The 25874-nt window shown below is 37.4% G+C and overlaps 1 protein-coding gene across 1 annotated transcript in view; it reads right to left on the bottom strand.

Moving 5' to 3' along the window:
- Positions 1-24673, bottom strand: part of LOC122802699 (PI-PLC X domain-containing protein 2-like) — a 1085285-nt gene extending 1060612 nt beyond the window's left edge. Inside the window, exon 1 of the mRNA XM_044072444.1 lies at positions 24276-24673. Within this exon, the coding sequence (XP_043928379.1) occupies positions 24276-24369 (94 nt within the window). The 5' untranslated portion in view covers positions 24370-24673. The remainder of the gene's footprint in view (positions 1-24275) is intronic.
- Positions 24674-25874: the final 1201 nt, after the last annotated feature.

Below are 25874 nucleotides of genomic sequence, written 5' to 3'. Positions count from 1 at the left end.
TTCTATAATGGGTCTAATGAGGGATGAGTACAGTGGGACAATGACCTCCTTTTTTCTGGATGAAAAGCCCTTAGTGATGAGGAGTGCCACATAGAAGTATTTCATGACTGTTGTGACGATGTGGTTATCGAAGGTGAGACCACTGTCCACCTGTGTCCCCAAGTCTCTTATCACACTTTCGTGTTTAGTGTACTGCCACCTATGTGCTAATTCATGGGTACATGTTTTTTTCCCAAAGGGGATAACTATACATTTATTGGCATTCAGCTTGAGCCCATGGCTCTGGCATCAAACATCTGTTTCTGTAAGGCCCTTTTGTAGAGAATCCACACCATTTGGGGATTCAATAATGGCTCCCAGTTTGCAGTTATCTGCAAAACTTTGTTAGCCAGTGTCCCTTAGTGTTGGCCTGTACACTTTAGAGAAGTAGATTCCAAACAAGAGCGGTCCCGGGACTGAACCCTGAGGTACTTCACTTGTCACTTGTCTGGAGCTGGATTTGGAGTCAGCTACTTTTACAGTCTGGGTTCTGTCAGTAAACCAGTTGGCAACCCATCAAGTGACGTAGGGATTAATGCCCAGCTTAGTAAGTCCATCTATGATTCCAGAGTGGGGGATGGTGTCAAAGGCCTTGGCGAGGTCCAGATAGGCTGTGTGGACTGCCTTACTCTTCTTCGAATCAGACTCTAGAGCCGTGGACAAGTCAGTCAGGTTCAAAAGACAAGATTGGCTCTTCATGAACCCAAACTGGGTGGGGTCCCATGTTTGAAGGTTGTCAATGTCTTTGTTAATTTCCATGAGAATACATTCCATGGCCTTGCATATCAGGCTCGTCAGACTGATGAGGCAGTAGTTCCTGGGATCCAAGGTGGATTCCCCCCTTGTAGAGTGGGATAACTGTAGCTGTGCGCCACTCAGTGGGCACAAAGCCTGAGGTGAGGCTATGATTAAACATGACACTTAGGTGAGGTGCCAGTTCAGTTCATTTTGTAGTTCATGTAGTACACAGCCTGAGATGTCATCTGGTCCCATGAATGCCATATTCTTAGCTTTGGAGGAGAGTGCGTTTTTTACCTGTGTGGCCGTTATTACCGAATTTGGCAATCTTCCGGTATTGAGATGGGCCAGGGGGTGAGAGGGGGGTGAAGTTGGCAATGAATTTATCTGCCAGGATATTGGCAATATCCTTGGGATCTGTATATTTAATGCCATTCTGTTGTAGCTCAGAGCAAGTCTGAGCATTGCCATATAGATTCTTGACATAGCTATAAAATGCCTGAAGGTTGTCTTTGGAATCTTTGGAAATTTTATTTTCATAACTAGCTTTGCAGGATTTTATGAGGGATCTCAGCTTCTTACTGAGACTGGTAAGGGAGTTTTTTGCATCCTAGGATTTTCCTCTTTTCTGCAACAGTTTCTTCCTTTTGTTTTAAAGTTTGTTTATGGCAGGGGACAACCAGATTGGCTTCCTTTTTTTATAGGAAAGCATCTTGATTGTATTTGGGATGGCACGATTCATGCATGAGTGGATGTGCTCGTACAGTGCCTTAGTGTAGGATTCAGCAGTCAGACTTTCAGTTCCCATCTGCATAGGTGTCATAAAGTTTGTCACTTCTGACTTGAGTAGAATGAAGTTGGCTTTGGAGAAGTGGAGGTTTCCTTACTGGGGGGTGGTGGTGGGATGTGGATGTTGAGGGTGATTGGCTTATGGTCAGACCTGACCACAGAGGGGGTGACCGTAGGTGTGGAGCATCGATTTCCCATGATGGTAATGACCAGGTCTAGAATACTGGAGCCCCTGGTGGGACTAAGGATTAGTTGACCAGGGCGTTAGTGTGGAGCATCGATTTCCCATGATGGTAATGACCAGGTCCAGAATACTGGACCCCCTGGTGGGACTAAGGATTAGTTGACCAGGGCATTGGAATTTATGAATTCCAAGAACTGTTGGGCAAAGGTGTTGGTACCAGAGTAGTTTTCCCAGTTAATGGCAGGGTAGTTGAAATCACCCAGTATTAGGGTGTTTGTTTGTATCTTAATATTTTTTAGTATGTTTAGAAAGGTGTAGAGACATTCTTGGGGCATGGTGGGGGATCTGTAGCAAGCTACAGTTTGGATTGAAGTCTTTCCTAGTGTTAGTTGCACCTAGAGAATTTCAGACACGTTGTGTTGAGCAACTAGCCTGCTGGGGTGAATATCCTTGGTGAATATGGACACTCCTCCACCTTTAGTGTTTCGGTCCTGGTTTGGTGGCCAAAAAGTGTGGTAAGAGTTATAGCCTGGTATTGCAGGGGTGCTCTCTGGAGCCTTGAACCAGGTCTCAGTTACTGCACAAATATCGATGTTCTCCATTTTTAGGAGTGCCTCGAGAGTGTACATTTTGAAGTTTGGACTTGTAGCATTACCTTCAGAATTTGCACGCTTGTACCTGTTATGGTGGTAATTTTGTCCTTTGAACTTTGCCTAAAAAAGGCACTATAGGGGTGGCAAGAGCCTTAGCCAGTAATCTGAATCCAAGGGGTGACAGGTGCAGACCATCTCTGGCAAAGCATCATGGTCTGTTGATCATGTCGTCCCAGGCAGACAGATACGGGATCCCCTTTGAATGACACCAGAAACTTAGCCAATTGTTGAAGTCAATCATTTTGTCCTTATACTGTGATATAATTCTGGGTGAAGGCAGGATGTTATTCAGGGCTAGGGTCATACCTGCCTGGGCCACATGATCCGAGAGCTCTTCCATGTCTCTTTTCATGTGGTCCAGGGAGGTACATCTCAAGTCATTTACTCCAACATGGACAATGACAGAGTCATATTTGTACTTGCTGTGGAGTGACTTGAGTGCATGCGTTATGTCATGGATCCTGGCACCCAAAAGGCAGTTGACTGTAGTTCTCTCCTTGTTCAGCCTAGTGAATGGGGCATCAGTGTGCCTGACTATAGAGTCACCTATGACTAAAGTGTTAGGTACTTTGTCTTGCCTTAGGGGCTGTTGCTGGGTGGCACACTGGTGTTGTGAGCTATGTGACACTTTGGTTGTGATTGGTGTTTGTTTGCGGTTCAGCTTTGAAGGTCCTTGCTGCTTGGGCAGATTACAGTTAAGGGCCTCCACATATGTGGATTTAATGTTGCTATGTGTGGGTGTTGGTGGTGTGAGTTTAGAAGGGCTATGTGTTGCTTGTGGTGTAGTGAGGCTGTTAACCTTCTCCTCTTAACTGTCTAGCACAGTCATGGGTGGAGAGAGCTTTGCTTCCAGTTTGGCTATGTAAGTGCATCTCTCATAGTTTGTAGTGTTGGGTGGTAGGAGGAAAGGTTTGTCTGTGTATGAGGCAATTGCTGCAATGCCCCAGTATGCCCAAATTCACCAGGTGGACAGGATAAATCACAGGAAGCTGACCCTTGGACATACCTGGTTTGGTGCTTTTTTTGTAAAGTGCAGGAGCTGTTTTCCCTTGCCTTAGCAAGGTACTTTGCAATTATAGGCTGTTTAGTGCCTATGATTAATTTCTCCTCATTAACAAGAATAGTTGAGTGCTTGTATCAGTTTAAGGCTTCCTAGTGCTTTCCAGCTGGTATTAGAGCAAGTGCAAGTCACAGGGATGCTTAAAGGTAAGATGAAAAAAATTGTTTATCCTAAACACTGATGCATGCACTAGGTAAGTTAGATGTGAAAGTAGGTAACTTAAGTTTTACCTGTCTAAAAAGTTTTATTGGATAGTCACCATTTTAAAACAGCAAGATAGATTGAAAGGGGGTGGTCACTTTTGTATTCTGGTACTATGGAAAACAGTAGGATGGCCAATAAATTTAAATAGTTGAAGGGGAGTGATTTCACAAAATGATAATTTTGTGCTTACTTACACAAGCCACTGATAGCAGAGAAAAAAAGACAGTGGTATTTAAGAACACAACAGTAAGCAGGTAGGGAAAAAGTTTCTGTCTGACTCAGAGCTGTGGTCTCATTTGAAGTTTTAATATGCAGTTAAAAGCAGAATACAAGTAAAACACAAAGTATGTTTAGACCATCAAAGAGCAAATCTCTCCCCAGCTCTTTGTGCACATCATTCACACATATACATCCATTAGATGATTAATGTAACTATAAAAGGCTATCCAATTCTGTTCCACACATCCTTCAGAAAATTCTGATGCCAATTCCAGCTCAGCAATAGGTCCTTGACAGCAGTAAAGTTTGAATGCTAAAATTTCTTCTTAAGGAAATGGGTTAACTTTTGCACCCTAGAAGATGTAATATCAATTTCTTAAGTTATACTTAAGTGATCATAACTACCTAATTCTGGCACAGATTAGCAGTTATTGATTTTTTTTAATTACTACCTATACAAAATCCAAGGTGCAATTTAATATTGTTGCACATCTTATTAATTATGTTCAATTGTTTTCAGTACTAATTTCTATTGCAGAGTTTAATCGTTCTTAGACAATGGCACATCCAATTTACTCTAGAAGCACTGATGCCTCCATCAATCATGAACATGATTTTCTTAAACCAACCTAAACATATATCTCAAAACTCTCTTACATTCATAATTTATATATTGATGTCTACACAAGTAAACAACATATATGTATATATATATATATATATATATATATATATATACACACACATTTACCTTTACATGCATTAACACTAATAATTTCACTTTTCATATGCTCTCAGATTTGGCAAATGTCGCTGCTTCTCTGCCCCTCTGACCTTTCCTCTTCTAAGTGGATGTGGCTTCTGCCTCTCACAGCAGTTGTAACTTCTTCTCAGAGATCACTAGGGCCACTCTACTATACTGCAAATAACAAGAAGGCTAGTTTCACATTGTGAATTATATGAGTCCAACTGATTTGTAATATGGAAATCAGAATATGCATAACATGATATTCCCTGCAAGTATTACTGAATCACAAAGGTATAATCCACCCCATATACCTAGATGCTAGACACATTCTAGCTATAAGAAACAAAAAAGGAAAAGTAGAAATGTGAACAAAATGTTTGGAAAGTACAGTTTTGCCGATCATTGGCACAAGATGCATTTAAACTCCAGGTCAAATACTGCAGTGTTCACACTGAAATACTGTTATTGTGGAATCGCCTAAAAGACTACTGTGGTCAGAAGCATATAAAAAAAAAAATATATATATATATATATATATATATATATATATATATATATATATATATGGGTCTACTTCAGATGATCCAGGGTTCAGAAGATATCAGAAGAAGTTTTTGAAACATTGACCGTCAAATAAAATACAAAATAAAAACAACAACGTTTTCTTTCACACCCCCCACACCCCCTAATTAAATATACCAACTCCGAGATCACACTACAGCAAGGAAACTGGTAAATGGAAACTGGTAAATTTCCCATTCTGCATTGTAAGTGATCTCCATTCAGAATGTTTGAAGTTTCAAAACTTTGATCATATGGTCATTAACCATATGATGTTCAAAGTTCTGAAACTTCGATCTTTTGAAGTAGACCCATATATATATATATATATATATATATATATATATATATATATATATATATATCATAACAATAAAATAAAATATTATATACATGCAGTACACCAATCTATGACTGCAACTTTGATGGAAACAGACATAACAATGTAATTTTATTTTATCTTACCTTTTTCCATTTTCACGATACAATTAGTGTTCCCAAAAACTAATAATATAATGCCTGGGCCTCATGTTTGGGATCTTCTTTCCATTAACTTATAATGAAAGGACACTTCATTACACCTTAACATCAGTCTCCCTGGGTAGTATTTCTCTTACAGTTTGAGTATTTCTCACGTGTTTGTTGTCTGTGGCTTCTTTTGCACACATTGTAATAAGTCTTATTTTACAGCAGCAGAAAGTTCTGAAATAATACTGCATTTTGCAAAATATGAATATTATTGTGACACAGGGAACTGTCAACTTTATTCAGTTCCACTGTCAATCAACAATATCAGATTTTTGGGAGATTTCATCTTCAGTGTTCTCTCGCTACACTGATTGACACAACACAGACAATAAGCTGTGGATCCCTACAGAAATAGCAAATGCATGATTCTGGTGGGAAGGAAAGAAGGAACAGCTACAAATGTCATGCTATGCAGGATTTCCTTTTCCAAAATTCTTAAAAGAGGCTGAACATTATGACTTAAGATGCATAGAGAAATATTATACAAAAGTATCAAGCAATTTTGTACAAAATAGCACAGTTTGCAACTGAAAAGAATGAATATCCTAAAAGTACCAAAATAAAAGAGAAGACAGACACCTCATATGTCAAACTTTGTTTACATATGAGAGTGTAGAGATCCTTTTGTGCTGTAAAATTCCATTATGCAATATGGAAATGCTATGCTTAGGTTGCACATCACCTGCCTTTTGTTGTTAGATTGACTGTTTTCTTCCTCCTTGGATCCATCCATCCATCCTCAACCCCTTTTTCCATTTTGCAGATGGGGTTGGGTGTCACTTCAGCAGTGACAAACATCTTGAGCCAAGGTTTACACCACTGGGTGGATAGCCCTGCCGCTGTCATTAGATCTTTATTGTCTTCTTCAAAAAAGTTATTGAGATGCTTATGAACTCACATCTGACATACTTTAGAAGTAGTAATTAAATGCACTTCAGTTCAAATACCAGTCAAAATGCATGGCTGATATTTTTCCTTATATAAATATATTTTTTTAATCTTTCAGGGCAAGTCCCACTATGCTAATGGCCTCTTTTTGGGGGAGGAGACCAAAGGTTGTATTTTTGCTACTAGAGGAAATTTGGCCAAGGCATTGGGGAATGTCCTCTACTCTTCATTGTTGTGAGTGGAAACCATTTTGGAGGAGCACTTCTTGTTTCTGTTCCAGGAACAGAAGTGGACCAGAGAAACAAAGAGGCAGATGGAGAGAGAAAGAACTGACGGAGAGGGCAAATATCAAAGACCAGAGAATGTGTGCCTGATTCTAAGAAAATGTTTCAAATAAACCTGTTTGATTGCGATGAGTCAGCAAATGATAGCTGTATAACTACAACCCTCCAGTCAGGAGAGTTACAGGATGATTTACTTAAAGAAATGATGGTGCAGAGTGAGCCAGAAAATGAAGGAGATGTTTCCTGGGGGGGATATTATGGAGAAAATACAAAAAGAGGATACAGAGACATCCTGAAGAATAGTGGTGATATGGAAAAGAAGACATATGCAGAGAAAGTAAAAGAAGGCAAAACAAAGACATTGGCAACCTTAAAACACTGGACCCCACCCAGTTTGGGTTCGTGAAGGGCCGATCTTGTCTCCTGAACCTGATTGACTTCTTCGAATCAGTCTCCAGAGCCGTGGACGAGGGTAAGGCAGTCCACACAGCCTATCTGGACCTCGCCAAGGCCTTTGACACCATCCCCCACTCTGGAATCATAGATAAACTTACTAAGCTGGGCATTAATCCCTATGTCACTCAATGGGTTGCCAACTGGTTTACTGACAGAACCCACACCGTAAAAGAAGCGGACTCCAAATCCAGCTCCAGACAAGTGGAGTACCTCGGAGTTCAGTCCTGGGACCTCTCTTGTTTGCCATCTACTTCTCTGAAGTACAGGCCAACACTAAGGGACTCTGGCTAACAAAGTTCGCAGATGACTGCAAACTGGGAGCCATTATTGAATCCCCAAATGATGTCGATACTCTACAAAAGGGCCTTACAGAAACAGATGCTTGGTGCCAGAGCAATGGGCTCAAGCTCAATGCCAAAAAATGTGTAGTTATCCCCTTTGGGAAAAAACATGTACCCGTGAATTACCACATAGGTGGCAGTACACTAAACACAGAAAGTGTGATAACAGACTTAGGGACACGGGTGGACAGTGGTCTCACCATCAATAACGACATCACCACAACAGTCAGGAAATCCTTTTATGTGGCACACCTCATCACTAAGGGCTTTTCATCCAGAAAAAAGGAGGTCATTGTCCCACTGTACTCACTCCTCATTAGACCCATTATAGAATACAATGCCTCATTTGGTATGTAACTCTCAAGACATCTGCAACAACTGGAAAGGCCGCAGAAATACCTCACTAAAAGAATCACAGGCCTAAAGCAGATGCCCTATGCTGACCGCCTTAAAAAACTCCAGCTATATTCTGTCGCATATTGTCTACTCCGAGGCAATCTCTGCTTAACATACAAGGCCATGTCAAACCCAGAGCTGTTGGACATGCTACACTTAAAGATATCCCAATCCCTCAGAGCCACACACTCCAGGGATCTAAACATTGTCATCACAATAAACAAAAAATGCTGGAGGGATAGGTTCCTGACCCAGAGACTCCACAGACTCTGGAATAGTCTGCACATACATGTCAAGCAGAGCACCTCTTTGGCCCTCTTCAAAAGAAACCTTGATGACTGGATGGGAGAAAGGAAATTCACTCCACGGATCACGTCAGTTGCCCTGTTCGACAAGGGTCCAGGGAAGTAAATAGTGTGGGAAAGAAATAGCCAGATAATTGTTATGGCTAGGCTTGTATAGGCCCTAGGGCCGATAGCCTAGTACCAACCTATGAACCTATGAAGTGGAGTAGAGGAAACGAAGGCAGAATCAAATGAAAAACAGAAATACATGGCAAAGATTCAAAGTAAAGAAGACAAAGAAATGGACAAGTATGAAAAGTGGGACAATTTAATAGCTCCTTTGGGTGTAAAAGCACATGAAGTAAGAGCATTTACTCTTAACATAGAAACATTTAGTGACATTATATTTGAGACTGTTTTTTTTCAATTTTCTTGGAGAATATGAAAAAAGAAAGACTGTAACCCATACGATTAAAGCATTTAACAGGAAAAAAGAAGATCCATGTACAATTTGGAAAAGAAGTAGAAAGACCATCTTTAAAGGAGGATTTGAAAGCTTTATGTAAAGAAGTACTGGGCAATGCAAAAGTTTATGACAAAGGAGGTTTATGGACTGATACCTGGGATTGTAATATTGTTGTGTTAAAAACAGAAAAAAGAGAAAAATTCATACATATACCAAGCATGATAAATATGGAGGGGAATAGGGGTGCTGTAAAATACAGGGAGCAACACAAAACACTTTTTTATTGTGGAAAAGAAAGGCATTTGATAAGTAATTGTGGCAAAAAAAATGTTATATTTGTGAGGAAATTGGTCATGATCCACAAAAATGTGAATTGAAATGTTATAAATGTAACAAAGTTTGATAATGAATGGATATACAACAAAAATGAAAATAACAGTAAGGAAAAGAAGAAAAGAAATTTTAGAAGTAGCATAAATAGAAAAAAAATTAGATGAGAACAAATAATAAAGAAGATATAGAAGTAGGTTCTGAAATAAGTGAAGAAGAAGACAAACTGGGAGGTAGTAAAATGGAAAAAAGATTTCTATTGTAAAAGGGTAAATGTCAGAAAAAGAAAATGTAAAGGGATAAGTGCAAAAAAAAAAAAAGAAATGAATGAAAAAGAAAACATACAGCTAAGCATTGGTGCTGGATATAATGGTTAAAGTGTTTGATTCACAAACACAAGGTACAATATTTGATGTTCACCTCTGGAAAGGAAATTGGTTAGGCTTACAATGGCCTGTTAAGAAATCTAGCCTAGTAATGAGCTATGAACTTATGAAACCACGAATCTAAGGGAAAATGGAAAATTTTGTGTTTTCTGTAAATGTGAATAGTATTAAGAATATAATAATAAGAATAGGAATTTTGCAGTGGTGTAATACATGTGATGCAAATGTAATTATATCAGAAGACATGAGATTAAACAAACAAAGATTTCAAACAAGGAAACTATGGGGAAGAAAGATAACTCTAAATTTGGGAAATGAGAGATGTTCTTGAATAGCTGTATTCTGTAGAAATACAGTAAAGATAGTAGATATAGATTTAGCAAAAATTGGAAGATTAACCATTGTAGATTTAAAATGGAAAGTAAAATATATAGAATTATAATAATGCATGCTTATAGTAACAGTAAAGAAAGGGAAAGCTTATTTCCATCAGATTTTACACTGTATAATGATAAATATGAATAGTATAATGACAGGAGACTTTAACTGTGCTTTAAGAGACAAGCATAAAAAGAAAGGAAATGATATAAGAAAATGTTAAAAGTTATATGATGTATTAAGTTAAAACTGTGGGACAAAAATTCATGGACTTATAAAAGGGGTATGTATAGAACTGAAATAGATTATTTCATAGTATCAGAAGGTTTAGAAATAAGAGAATGAAAGGTAGCTGAAACAGGATTTTCTGATCATCTTGCAATATGGCCAGAGGTAAAAGAAAATAAGGAATATCTAAAAATAGGCAAAGGAATAGAAAAGATAAATGAAAAAGCATAGAATGAAGAAGGAAAGAGATTAGTAATATAGGTATGGAAATATCATATTACCATGACAGCATTTTATAAAAAAATTGGTCTGAATGGTGGATGATATTTCAGGAAAAATACATTTTTTACAGTGATAATATGATGTCAGAAAAGTAGAGAAAGAAAAATATAAAAGAACACATAGTGATGCTTTGGAAGATTTAGAACATAATGATGGAAAGTAGTTTGACAAAATAAAAGAATTGTATGAAAGAAATCAAGAAAAATACAAGAATTGTTAAATAAGCAGATATAATGTTTACAAGGAAAAAGAAGTATAGAGATATTTAAGCAGATTAGTAAAGGAAGGCGGTAGTGTAATAACAGAAATAAAAAATGTAAAAGGAGAAACAGAAAGAACTCAGGAAAAGATTATGAATAGTGTAATGCAATATGTGCAACAAATGTTTAAAAAAAAAGTAGTGAAAAAACATGGAAAGTAAAGTTAACAGAAAATGAGAATAGAGAATTGAAAAAAGAGAATACGTTGAATGAGCCCCGGATGGAATAAGGTATAACATGTATAACAATTTAAGATTGGCACAAAATATTTTTTTTAAAGATGTTGAATTAATGGTTAAATGAAGTTAAGAATTATGTACGGGAATACTTAAATTCATATGGAAAAAATGAAGATAGAATAGAATAGAATTAACAAACTGGAGACCAATAGTATTGAATAATAATGATTATAAGATCTTTATGAAAATAATACTAAAGAGATTGGAAACTAAAATGGAAAATATTATGGAAGCTAGCATACATATATAGTACAAAGGGAAAATGTTGTCAAGAATTATTAATGATAGAGAAATTGTGGATGATATTATGAACAGAAAAGAAACAGCAACAAATCATGATAGGAGATCTTAAAAAGGCATTTGGCACAATTGGACACAAAATCCTATGGGTAATAATGAAAGAATGCAATACAAGTAAGAAAGCTAGGAAATTGTGTATGTCAACATATAGTAATAATAATAAAGTAAAAATACTTGTAAATGGCTGGCTAAGCCAAGTGGTACATATGAAGACTGGTGTATGACAGGGATTTCCAATGAGTTGTATACCCTTTGCATGATTTATGAATGTGATAGTACGCAAAATAAATTGCAAAATGAAAGAGCCGAAGTGTCAAGAATTCCAGTTCTATTAACATATGCAGATTACATTATAATAATTGCAAAAATCAAAATTTGGATAAAAGAAGTAATTTACACAGATGAGTATCTAGAGATGATAGGGATGGCTTTAAATAAAGAGAAAAGTAAAAGTTTAGGTGACGTAATAAAGATTGGGGCATATATTTTACAGTGAATTCATTTTCTTTTCTAAAATTTGGGAATAAAGATGTAAGAAGAATTTGATAGGAAAGAACAATAGAAGAAATAAAGCAAATGTCTTTTCTGGAGAAAATATAAATTATTATTCAGAGAAAAAGGCTTATTTGATAAATTAAATACTGATGGGAAAAATAGCATACTTAGCAAGTGTATTTATGTTGCCAAGAGCATTTGAAAAGGAATTATTGCAGATAGTTTCATTTATATGGGGTTCTAGATTGAACCCCGTAAAAGAGGAGTTGTATATGTAAATAAAGAAGGAGGAGGTCTAGGGTTAATTAACCCAGTGGTATACACTGCTTCATTAAATTTGTACAAAGTGTTAAAGTGGGCAAATGAAAAAAGATGAGAGTTTAGTAGTAAAACTGTATGCATATGAGTATGATTAATTTTGGGGTATTGTAAAAAAGAGCAAAAGAGAAAAGGATTGTATAAATGAAGAAATAAACTATTACCAAGAAAAAATATTTTTGTAGAAAATAAAAATTGATGATACAGAAAAAAAACAAAAAAGTATAGTATAAGTTATGGAGAAAACTATGTAAAGAAGACTTTTTTGAAGATGTAAAACATGTGAATATGAATATGTGTAAACAGATTTGTATATTTATATGTTAGTACATATGTACATATTTTGTAAATAAGAGTTATTTTTGTATACAAATTATGGACTCCTACTCTTTTTGATAGGTGCCATGGGATCTTTTACATCCAACTGATCTACCACCAAATCAGGCAGATGGAAACTCAATTTAAAGTCTCATCTGAAGGACAAATCTTTCACAATAGCATGTGGTATGGTGTATGCCGTGCTTGAAAACATTTTGCCTCCTAATAGGTAATCAGCTCTATATTAAAATTCTCAGACTCATAACTGCAAATCCCAGAAATAATAATAAAATAAAAATAATAATAACAATAATAATAATAGCAATATTAATACAGGGGTAAACTGAATTATTGTCCTTTAAAGTTGCTTTTATTTTTGCAGGAGGCAAGAATGGTAACTGTATAGTACATCCATTTAGCATTATATGGATACACAGAGGTTTGATAAAGTGATAAATGTAGATAAAAAGAAACAAACAAAGAATACAGATAACAAATAATAATATATGCTAAAACAAAAGAACAAGTATAGTTAGGAATCAGCATCTAAAAATAGTGATAATTTGAAAATTCTCAATATATCAGGGCTGTAGCTGAGTAAAATGCAAGAAATGTTGAGAACTAGTACTTACACACAAACAAGAAACATATAGACACACACACACACACATATATATATATATATATATATATATATATATATATATATATACACACTTAATCCATAGAATGGGGAAATAAACACAGTCTATTAATCCAATTAACATAAGAAAATGAAAAGCAAGCCTTGGAAATAGAGTTAAAAGAAAGAAAAGTGAGATTAGAAATAGTTTGCTAGGAAATAAGTCATTATCTGATCATCTTCAAATGGTAATGTCATAACAGTAGTGACTGAGCTGAGATTTTGAATGCTGATAGATTTGACATATTTCTTAAATGAGGTGGGATAAGTTATTCTGGAGAGTGTGTTATTCCACATGGCAGAAGTTATTTTGGAGAATGTTCTTTAGTCATGAATATTACGAATGGAGTTCTAAATAACTTAAGCAGGTAAGACACCTGGTAGTGGAGAGAATAGTTACAAGTTTTATCTTTTTACTTTTGAGCCATATGTGTGCAATAACGAACACTAAAGGAAGTGTTGCAAAAAAGTAAGCTAACCATTTCTGCTATGGGAAACCAATGCATATTTTATATAGCTTAAATGTTGTGAATTGCATTAAACAAATAACACAATGAAATGGCAAAAACATAATATTAAGAAAGGAGCAAGTGCATATCAGTATGAGATTTTTCTGTAATTTATATCATGTAAATTAGCCTGGCAGCCTAAAACATTATTTAAGCATTTTAGTTGGAAATTTTGCCCATTACAAAGGGAATCATTGAAGCAATCAGTCATACATGTGGATAAAGCATACACAGACTTGCTTATTAAAACATGCAAACAACATAAGTTATAGGTTCATAGGTCAAGACCAGGCTGTTGATCCACAGGACTATCAGTAGCCTAGCCTTAATACCCTAAACTGTAAGCATCCGTTGACATGACAAATGCATACCTAGTTCTGACCCGTTTCAATGAGGGCTTGTGAAGCCAGACTCAGGGAGCATTTACAATTGCCTATCCATAAAAAGTAAAATGAATGCAACTACCTGGTATAAGAATAGAACCAACAACCTTCTGATCTTGCAGCACAAAAGCTGACTGTGACACCAACTGAACAGCTGAAATGGCATAACACACACACACCACAACTATACGAGTGCTTTGAGTTCAATGTGTGCAAAGAAATACTGTAGAAATTATATCTAAAGACCAAACTAAAATACATCTATATCTGAAACCACCTTTTGAAACTATACTTTGGCACATAGCCATCCTGTCTTCTGAGAATGCATCTAAATCACTCCTACATATGAATTATGTGATGTGGGAGCATAGGTAATCCATCAGCATGCTTCATTGTAGATTATCAATGTAATTCTGTTCATTTTGTGTAGCTGTGATAAGTCCAATTGGCATATCACACATCATTACAGTAGAGTTCATAATGATTTTTGTCAAGCTTCAACATAAATAAAAATCAGAAATGGCTGCTGTGCCTGATAAGCAGAGCAAATACTGTAGTTGCAGTGGTATTATGACAGATAATTATATTCAAAGTATGCAACAGATTTAAGATTCACTTAAAATGGTCCCTGACACATTCTGAAGGTGTTAAATACAGAGTAATTTCTAAAAATATAAGGTCCAGAAGTTGTTTGACAAGGAAAGAGAAGCCATAATGACTAGCAGTTAAATTACTGGATTTAATGTCAGAGGACCTGGTTTAAATAAAACAGAATGCCTTGGAAATAGTATTTAGAAAGGTGTCTCTTACAAAAATTATAGACACCTTCTCGATATCCAGTATTATGGATATGGTCTGTAATGGGAAATCTAATGACTGAGGATACTTAATGGAATTTAGCACATAATGTATCATGTGTATGACAGCTCTTGAACCTCATGAATACAGGCATTAGAAGGCTGTCCTGTAATTGTCAGGGATCCCTGTCCCTACGTATATCTACTTCAGAACTGCAAGTTACACCTGTGACTTGTGGGAAAAAATTCTCAATTCTGGCTTTGCAGAGATGTATGCCTACATATTTTCTACTGTGCTTAGCAGTTCTAAATGGACTTTTTACCAGCTCAGTATTCTAAAATCCCAGTAATAAACATTTTTTTCAAGGTGAAGAGGTTAGATGTTAGTCCTGCATAATCCTCTGGCACCTATATTACACTCAGTCTTCCCCCAATTTTCCCTCTGTATCATCTGCTTGAGAGATTTATTGCTGGACAGGCTTTAAAACATATCAGTTATCATTCCTCTGATGATTAAAAATCATAGAAAATCAAAGAAGAGCACTTTGGTATTTTTGAAGAGAAGTGTTTCAAACACTAGACCCACAGATTGCAACTGAAAATGCATTTTTGCAATAGCTCTACTTGTTTATTTTAAAATGCATGCAAACGTTATACAGTTCAGCCATTATGAAGGACATAAATACTGGTAGGAGTAGCAACATTAAATTCGAGGACAAAAATCAAAACAAAATAATGCTGCTCTGTGGCACAGAGGAATAAAGCCTTAACAACAGCCCAGACAACCAGGGTTCAATTAACAGCTTGGGAGTCTGAGGCAGTGCCAGGGAGGGCACTCACTGATGATGCATTCCGAGGGGAAGAGTGATACAAAGAGGGGAGTAGCCCTTGGACATTCTGTCAATGAATGCAGGGGAGAGGGTTGGGGGGAAGCTGAGTAGGTCATAATTCAAAAAAACTCCCGTTGTGTGGTTGATGACTAATACCCCCTAGGATGCCCTTAAGTTCCCAATGGCCTGAGCCCATATTGGAGCAAGTCCAGGGGTGAATGGGAGAGGCAGGCAAATGTGATTATGGACATTATGCACTGGGGTAGAAGTCTCATAGAATGAAGCAAGAGGGGTGGCAAAAAAAAAAAAAAAAAAGATTATTCTGAAATTGTAGCAGTTGAGAGTGAAGTCTTTCTGCTGCAAGACCATCATCTGTGTCAGCACATAAGTGCACACCATCTACTATACATACATTTCTCTAATATTGTTATGGTTTTATTCACTGACTGCAGCACTTTAATCTAGAGCACAGAGATGTTGGATGCTCTACTTAAGTTTGTCATCTCTCTCAACAAAGAAAAACGTGACTGCTGTGGTTCTGCACTTCTTAGCTTACTTCATGATACAGGCCCAATATGATGTCATAATGGCTTTTAATCCATATGGAATATATAGATGTTTAGATGCATCATCATCCTGCTCAGATGAATCAGGAGGATTGGTAGTACTTCTACTATACTGCAGCACAAGCTTGCCTTTTACAATTAGGAGCATGGGCATGATTTCTCTTACTGTACTAGGTCCTCTTTTGCTTGTACCTGATAACCCAATGTCACTGCTGGACAGTAGCTTAGCTAGAGTGAGGGGAAGGGGGCAACTGCCCTGGGCACAAAGTATTGGTGGGGGAGTAATCTGATGATCCCAATCACTGTTTTATGCATACCAGCTTTTAAACAGTGATATTGCATTTGTAGTCTTACCAGAATGCTGTAATCTTCTATGTGTAGTTTAAACTGTAGCAAATGTAGCAAGCAGTTTGCTATAAAAAAGGAAAAAAAAAAAAAGATGTTTCTACGTTGTTTTCTTCTAAAACTGAAGAAGGAGGGTTGGGGGAAGGGTGCACAAAAAGGAACCAGATTGGCTTCTGCATTTCAGGAACCCCAGGTACCTGATCCCGGACTTTTTTTTTTTATTGCCCCTCAGCTGAGGAGGGGCAGGCATACCTCTCAACTATCCAATTTTAATATAGCAATGATATTGGTAATCAGATGTCAACATTATTAAAATGTCAGCTGAAGGGCAATTTCACCTTATCAAATCAATAGTGCATAAAAAGTCGAGAACAGCAGTTACTTTGCAAAATGAAATCCAAGATTATAAAACGATTATTCAACATCACAGAACCACATGCACAATTTCATGGACGTATGGAAAGGAAATTGCCCTTTAATTCACACTTGTCATGTTTAATGCAACAGTGTAAAAAACTGTCACCTGAATACAGTAGACATTAAAGAGTATAGTAAAAACCTTATAACATAATAATAATAATAGGTTAGGAAAGAGTAAACTGGCAATAATAATAATAATAGATTAGGAAAGGTTAAACTAGTAATAATAATAATAATAATAGATTAGGAAAGGGTAAACTAGCACAATCTATTGATTTTAAATCAGTAACCATTCTACTTAATCAGTTCTTCTAATATGACAGTTAGTAGCTTGTAAACATCAGCACATGAAGGATTGTGGGTTCTAGACCTAGAGTGGGACGATGGCCATATCTGATAAATCTAGCATCTTTCTGCAGTAAAACAGTATACTATAATGATGAGGTGGGCTGCTCATTGTAAGAAACAATAAACTGAGGTTCATTCAAACAGTACTACTGTTGTCATCTTGTGTGTTTCGGAGGAAGCAAAAGAAATCAACAATTATTCACAAAGAAAGTAGTGAAATAAAGTAGCCTCTTGGCCAAAGCCTTCTTCCATACAGATGGTATGTGCTTTTTCAAGGGTGTACATATTGGCTGCTGCTCACATTCGGTTACTGAAAAAGAGCCACATGAACTGTTTTACTTTAATATTTTCTGTTTTGATGGGGGGCCATTACATATATAATAAATGAGATATAGTATAAACCATGCCAGGATGTGGCAAGGCAACTGTTTGTGAATGTCAATATTACAATTTTCTGGAACCAAGTATGCTGATTTATTTCTTAATAAAGATGACGTAAGCCAACAAGCAAGACATGCTGATCCTTCTGCAGAGTATAATAGCGAAAGCAAACAAGGATTTATGTCTCTCATTTTTCCAATTTAGTAACAACAGACCATGAGTTCTGCCTTCACTCTTGTTTATGAAGTTACTGACAAGGTCAAAGAGTACATTGTGACAATTCAGGAACGGAATGATGAGTAGTAAATAGTAAGGGATGGGGAAGGTAAAACCATTATGGAAACCACCTCTGTGCTTACACACAGCATATACATATGGGAATAGCCTCACAGACCTCGCAAATAATGTGTAGGCTAATTTGCTAAAAAGCATGGAAATACCAACTCCTGATTCAGTGACAACGGCCAATCGGTCTGCACAACTGAGGTTACTACAAAGAAAGTAGTGACATGGTGTGTTTATGAGTTATGCAGAATGAATAGAAGTGATAAAGCACTTCAGTGACAGCAGTACATGGTACCAAATTTTCTAAAACTGCAATACATTGAATCTGCATATGTGCAGTGACATGATATAAGTCATTGCATTGCATTAAAAATGAAGCTACAAAAATCTAGGTTCTGGTACATGAGCTGTTCTTTCTATACATGCAGACAATCTCCACCCTCCCCACACACATATACATACATATATTATATATATGGGTCTACTCAAAATTTCAGAAAGCTGAAACCCATATGGCCGAGACCATATGTTCGACTCCTGAAATTTCAAACATGAAAAAAAAAAAAAAAACACACAACATTAACTTACTTTTTAACTGCTAGCAGGGGGGGTATGCCACCCTGCACCCCTGCAGGGGGCTAAGCCCCCACACTCCCCATAACTTAAATATACCAACTCCGAGATCGCACTATAGTGCGGAAATGGAAATCTTTCAATTCCGCCCTGTACGGAGATGCCAGTTTCGCATGATCAGCATTTCAAATGCCGATCATATGGTCTCGGGCATATGGTCTTCGACATTATGAAATGTTGACCATGTACACGGGACCCATATATATATATATATATATATATATATATATATATATATATAAAATATATCATACATACTTACATACATACACACATATGAGTATACACAGGGTGCAGGTATAATGCAAACAAAATAAACAGATGCTTTCATGTCACTCATGCAGTGCCTTCATGTCATCCCACAGTGATGCTACAATTGTTGTACCATAGCAGAAAAAGGCATATTACCTGAATATAAGATTACACAGTCTACCATACAGAGCAACTTTAATTTAGTTTGCTTTCTCACCCAATATAGTATTCTCTTTGTATGTAGGGCAGAAAAAGTCTATTCTGTTATAAGTCATCCTTTACAATCCCTTTCCCCACCCTCACCACCACTGGCAGCTGTTCAGTCTGAAGGCAGGGAGTGCAGACTACCCAAATTGCCCACATGGCTTCAGACCATTTCACTACCACTGCTCTTCTATCCTTCTCTGATAGTATCAATCATAACAAAAATAACAACACCCTCTCCTCAGCACTCTTTACTGACCTTTCCAAAGCTTTTGATATGATCAACCACCATTTACTCATAAATGATTTAAGATCTCTTTCCTTAAATTCACTGGTTATTCAATGGTTCCAATCGTACCTTAATAACAGACAACAAGCTGTGCTTTGGGACAATAATCTATCTTCACATCTCCCCGTTACACTAGGTGTCCCTCAGGGCTCAATTCTTGGTCCCCTCCTATTCTCAATTTATATAAATGACCTTCACCTAGAAATTACTCACGCTACCTGTATTCAATATGCAGATGATTCTACAATCATCTGCTCAGCTAACTCTTCATCTGAGCTACAGTCCTTAACCCAGAAAATGCTTACTATAGTAGAAAACTGGTTTTTACAATGATGCCTCCTCCTGAACCCCAAAAAGACAAAACTATTGCTCTTCACACCCACCCGCAAGTCCAGTCCAATTAACTTCTCAGTCCTATCCAATAACAGTACCATTACATCTTCAGACCTAACCACTAAACTTCTAGGTATAACAATATATAATAACCTTACCTATGAAACTCACATTAACAATACTATAAAAACTGTAAACAGGAAACTGGGTTCCCTGTATAGGATAAAGCCATTCCTTACTCCACAAGCTAGAACTTCTATTGCCCACACCCATTCAATCTCCACACTCCTCTATGCGTCATCCATATATACAAATCTGATGAAAAACAACCTCAACAAACTGTCAAACTCTTATAATAACATAGCTAGATTTGCCACAGCCTCCTCTTTCAGGACCCACCACTGTCATAACCTGAAACAACTAGGCTGGCTTGAGCTACAAAACCAACTCCATTATAACCAATTTACCATTGCCCATAGAACCCACTTCCAACCAACTAAAACTCCAATACTATCAAACCTTTTTACCCCATACAAAAACCTTAATACCTTACACTCATACAAGAAATTACTAGTATCCACAAGCATATCCAACAATATCTCTGGTGACTCTTTGTTCTCTAATGCTGTTGGAAAATACTGGAATCAACTTCCAAATAAACTGACATCACTGTCCTATTTAACACTATTTAAACAAAAATTGAAACTTTACCTTAAACATACTGGTTATGCCCCTGCACAAACCCAGACTAATCATAAATGTCATTGCTATCAACAGCACTGCTGACCCAGTATTTCTCAACCATTACTTTTACTTTCATGGACTAATCCATATCTGTTCCTTACTCTATTTTAAAAAAAAAAAATTTCTTCCTTGAGAATAGAGTTTCTGGCAAATTTATATAATGTTCTGTAATAATTTTTTGTATTCAACGATTGAAATGTTATGTAATAATCTGCTATTACTTTTTGTACATACATTTATATGTTAACCATTTTATGTTTATCTTTTTGTTAATCTTTTCAAATGGAGCTTAACTCCCCGGGCCAATGTTGAAAATGGACATGCATCCAGTTAGACTAGCCCAGTCAACAAATGTAAAATAAAAATAAATAAATAAATAAATTCAGAAGAGCGAATTTTTTCCCAGGGAAAAAATTTGCTGTTCCAAAAAACATACACACAACACAAGCACAACAAACAAACAGTAATCCACATACATACACCTAAACTTTTACACCTAACCCTACACTAAACTATACATACACTACTAACTATCCACTTACCTTAACCCAAACCCTAACCCCAAGGTCCGTCACTATCGCACAGTCACCTCATCCGCGCCCTAACCCTAACTCACCTACTCAGCCCTAACCCTCACGTCCAATCGCACACTTACCTGAACCCGACCCGTAAATTTCCACCACAGCACTGAAAATACTGAAGCAACAGAAACGGACAACCAAATTCTTTCTCTAGCTAAAAATTTGGTTTTCTGTTTTTTCGATATTTTCGGCATTCGCTGAAAATGGGTCAATATTAGAACACTCGAAATTTTGAACATTTGGTGTCTAATATAGACCCAATAATGTAGACCCTTTATATTTTTCTTTGTCCTTTCATCTGTGCACACTGTAATAGGGACACTCTCCTGTGCAGTACAACTTCTGCCACTGGCTCTTCTATCTCATCTGAGCATGTTATATGAAGATGATTCAGTGTTACATTGAAAAGAACTGTGTACTATACTCTTGCCTTCAAACAGACACATAGTTTGGTTTGGTATGTGTCTGCCCATTCAGCAAATGATGTCTTCTGTACAACATCTTGTTCATAGGTCTTATATAAGCCTAGCCAAAAAGGTACCCTGGCTTTCGACACCCAAGAAAAGTATCTTCCTATGCCCCTGTCGAGCACAGCCACAGAAGTGAGAAGTGATCCCCAGGGTAAATTTCCTATTTCCCATCCAATCATCAAGATTTTTCTTGAAGAGTGCTAATGAGGAGCTTTGTTTGATCTAGATAGGTCGTTTGTTCCAGAGTATGGGAAGTTTCTGGGACAGGAATCTATCCCTCCAGCATGTTCTGTTTATTGTGGGGACAAGGTTTAGGTCCCTAGAGCATGTAACTTGGAGGGATTGGGATTTCTTTAAGTGGAGCATGTCCAACAACTCTGGGTTTGACTTAGCTTTGTATGTTAGGCAGAGATTGCCTCTGAGTAGGCAATATGTGATGGAGTAAAGCTGGAGGTTTTTGAGACGGTCTGTGTAGGGCATCTGTTTGAGGCCGGTAATCCTCTTTGTGAGGTATTTCTGTAGAGTTTCCAATTGTTGTAGATGTCTTGTGAGTTACATACCAAAAGGGGCATTGTTCTCTATAATGGGTCTAATGAGTGATGTGTAGAGGGGAACAATGACCTATTTTTTTCCTGGATGAGTAACCTTTTGTGATGAGGTGTGCCACGTAGAAGGATTTCTTGACTACTGTGGCAATGTGATTATCAAAGGAGAGACTACTGTCCATCTGTGTCCCACGGTCACTTATCACACTTTCGGTATTAAGTAGACTACCACCTATGCGGTAGTTCATGGGTACAGAGTTTTTACCAAAGGGGATGACAATACACTTTTTGGCACTGAGCTTGAGGCCATGGTTTTGACACCATGCATCTGTCTCAGTGAGGCCCTTTTGTAGGATATCCACATCAGGAGTTTCAATTATGGCTTTTACTTTGCAGTCATCTGCGAACTTCATTAGCCAAAGGCGTTCTGTGTTTAGTACCTACCTTTCTGAAGTACAGGCTAACAGAAGAGGACCCAGGACTGAACCCTATGGTACTCCATTTGTCACTGGTCAGAAGTCGGATTTGGAGTCTGCTACTTTCACAATGTGGGTTCTGTCAGTGAGCCAGTTGGCAACCCATCTTGTGACATAGGGATTTATACCTAGTTTAATGAGTTTATCTATAATTCCAGAGTGGGGGATGGTGTCAAAAGCCTTGGCGAGATCTAGATAGGCTGTGTGAACCACCTTACCCTCGTCTCCGGCTTTGGTTACTGCTTCAAAGAAGTCTGTCAGGTTTAGGAGACATGATCTGCCTTTTACAAACCTGAACTCGGTGGGGTCCAGAGTTGGGAGATTACCAATGTCTTTGTTTACAACTTCCATGATGATAAGTTCCGTGGCCTTGTAGACCAGGCTCGTTAGGCTAATGGAGATGTATGAAGTACAGAATGCACACAAAACTGGCAGTTGGTATGCTTACCATAGTTGGTTGCTATGATGCAGAGAGTAGCATTGTTGCCTCACAGCAAGTAGATCTCTGGTTTGATTTTCATCTGTGATGCTTTTTGTGCAGAGTCTGAATTCATTCCTGTGATGTTGTGAGTTTTGCCCAGGCCCTTTGATTTCTAATTGTATAAAGGTGTGCACGCATTGTGTGTGTGTGTGAGAGAGAGAGTGTGTGTGCATCTGCAGCATAACATATAGAGTATGATTCATGATGAAATGTTTAGTTGCAGAGTGGAAGTGTGCTGCTGTAGTTTTCCCTATGCTTGATTAGGTTGCCAAGCTAGGTATTTTCACAATCCTTAAGTATGTTACCGGTCACATTGTGCAACACTTAAAGCAACTCTGCATGAGAATGCTTTCTTAATATATGTGTACACATTATTAATTTGTTTGTTGTGCATATGGTGCTTTTCTTATGTGTTTTAAGATGGTTCAAATGTTTAATATGTTTAAAGCATTACTGTACTTAACTTATAACTGTCAGCACCTGTAAATGTTTTCAAGGTTGGTGGAGTGCAGTACTATCAAACGCCACCACACTATCATAGTGTTTTTGAAATCGTGCTTGTTATTGCACTGGCATGCCGCAGTGGTGCAGCGGTTAACGTTGTTGCCTCACAGCAAAAGGTTCTCCCGTTCTATTCTCGGCTGGAGCGCTTTGTTTGTGGAGTCTGCATGCCCTCCCCGTAGCTGAGTGATGATAAAAGACCGTGTTTTCTTCGAAGGTTGGGCGTCGGGCTGGCAACCCGGCACCGTAAAAAATCCACTGCCAATCATTAGCGGACGGAGTTCCGCTGCGGCGACCCCTAACCGGGAAAAGCCCAAATACATCTGTTATTGCAATGCTCACCTGTAATTTATTGCACATCATTAGTGTAGCACTCAGTTTTTTTTTTCTTGCCTTTTCTGGATAATCCTCATTTTAACTTTCAGCTTTTTGTAATTGTGCTTCAAACTATAGTAGCAATGAATTAAATGCTTATAAAAGCATTACTTGTCTCTGCATGACAAGAGAAGTAACTAAAGTTGTTCTCTATTACCACCCGAGAAAAAGAAACTGACGAATGAATGGAGGAAAAAAAAAAAGCATGTGACAAAAATACAAGTTTTTACTTCCTTACAATGCAAACATTGTTTATAATACACATAGTTCAGACTTGTTCAACTCTTTCTACCGGCATGTTCTAACTAAGCTCTGAATGGCAGATTTCAACTGATGCACTTTATTGTAAAGGCAAGATGAGAAATACAACGTAAACTTTCACATCCAACTACTTTTTGTTCATATGCATTTGTACGGCTAAATCCAATGCTAACTGTTGACTTTAGCACAGCCTTTATAAAATTATACAATACCTGGCACGGCCAAGAATGAAAGAGGCATTTTCGTAAGAGAGGCAGGAAGAGATCCCATCCAGTCTGCATTGTAAAATCTACCTTCCTCTGCCATTTCCAGATTACCTTGGAGCAGTGCTGCAAGATGCTTATTACATGTCAGTTGTTCGTATCATCTAACATTAGCAGTGTAAACTGTGTAGCTTTTCAGATAAATCCTTCATGACAATGTCTACTTCCTGGATCTGCTGCTGTGTGAAACTAGAACTTATCTCATTAACAGACTGAACGTGATCCTTCTTAGTCATTAAGCCTTTACAACAATTTGACATGTATTTCAGCATGTTAGACTTATCAGATAAAGCGTTGTGGGAGGAAACCAAAATACTCTACGTAGCTGTGCGGCATCAACGCAGGAAGGTGAGAGTAGTATCAGGTTACTTAAACTGCTCCAGACAACATTCCATTCAATGGCCAATCCTAGAGTGCGAAATTGTCAAAATGCCCGCCCACTTTATTCCTCTCACACTTAGAAACACTTGACAAGCCTTGTAACATCACCAGCATTTTATCTCAAGATGTTCAAAGAGGAAGCTGTGGTAATTTCTTCTTCTATGAAGGTGAGCAAAGAAATGGATATCACACTGAAAATATATATTGAGGGAATAAAGAATTTTAGGCAGTTCTATTATATTCCCTTTCAGCTATGTTGCAAGTTTCCCATTTAACTGTTTTGCTGTTTAAATAACTTGTGGATATACACAAAATGAAAAAAAAAATGTGACTCACAAAATATGAGCAATATATTATCACCCAGAGAACTGCAGTTTTAAGTTTAATATTTAGACTGCCTCTGACAATTACCACATTTTAAATATGACTCAATGTTGTCAAGTGCTAAATTTAAAATGTGTAACGTACTGTGTATTGAACACATTTTGCAGAGGAAAGACAAAATAAGTTTGAGGGCTGAAATAAATGGGATGAATGTTACAAGTATTTGAATTTCTGGTGATTGAGTGGACAATAGGAAGTTTATTACGTAAATAGTTGCTTTACTGTGTGTGTGTGTGTAGCAAGAAGAAAGCTAGCAAGTTAGGCTGGTGCTCGGCAAGTAAGCTAGGTAAATGAACAAGTAAAGGAGCCAGCACCCTGGAGGATCCAAACAAAACAATCTTTATTGCAACAGAGACTAGACCGGTTTCAGCAACAAGGCTTTCGTCAGTAGTACATGTACAGCCTTGTTGCTGAAACCGGTCTAGTCCCTGTGTGTGTGTGTGTGTGTAACAATGTGCAGATGCTATCATGTGAGCAGGTAATATTTCTAAACATCATTTACTTATATATTGTTAGAGCTTGCTTTAATAAATTACATATCACCTTTTTCCTTTACAAGCAAGATTATTGGTATATACCCTGAAAGGTGTTTGTAAATTGCCTCCATATATGTCTGCTGTCACATCAGTTTCCTACAGGGTGTATTCCATATCAAAACTGTGGCTGGGATTCATAAAAGGTGCAGGTAGGCCCACTCCTCCTGTAATTACTATGTGTGCGGCACGAGCCTCAATGCTCATTAAGATGGAACAGAGATGTAAATTTGTATGAGCTTATTAGATG

The sequence above is a fragment of the Protopterus annectens genome, chromosome 5.part0 (assembly GCF_019279795.1).
Source record: "Protopterus annectens isolate FY-2018-M chromosome 5.part0, PAN1.0, whole genome shotgun sequence".
Taxonomy (NCBI): Eukaryota; Metazoa; Chordata; order Ceratodontiformes; family Protopteridae; genus Protopterus; species Protopterus annectens.
This window is presented reverse-complemented; position numbering and strand designations above follow the sequence as displayed.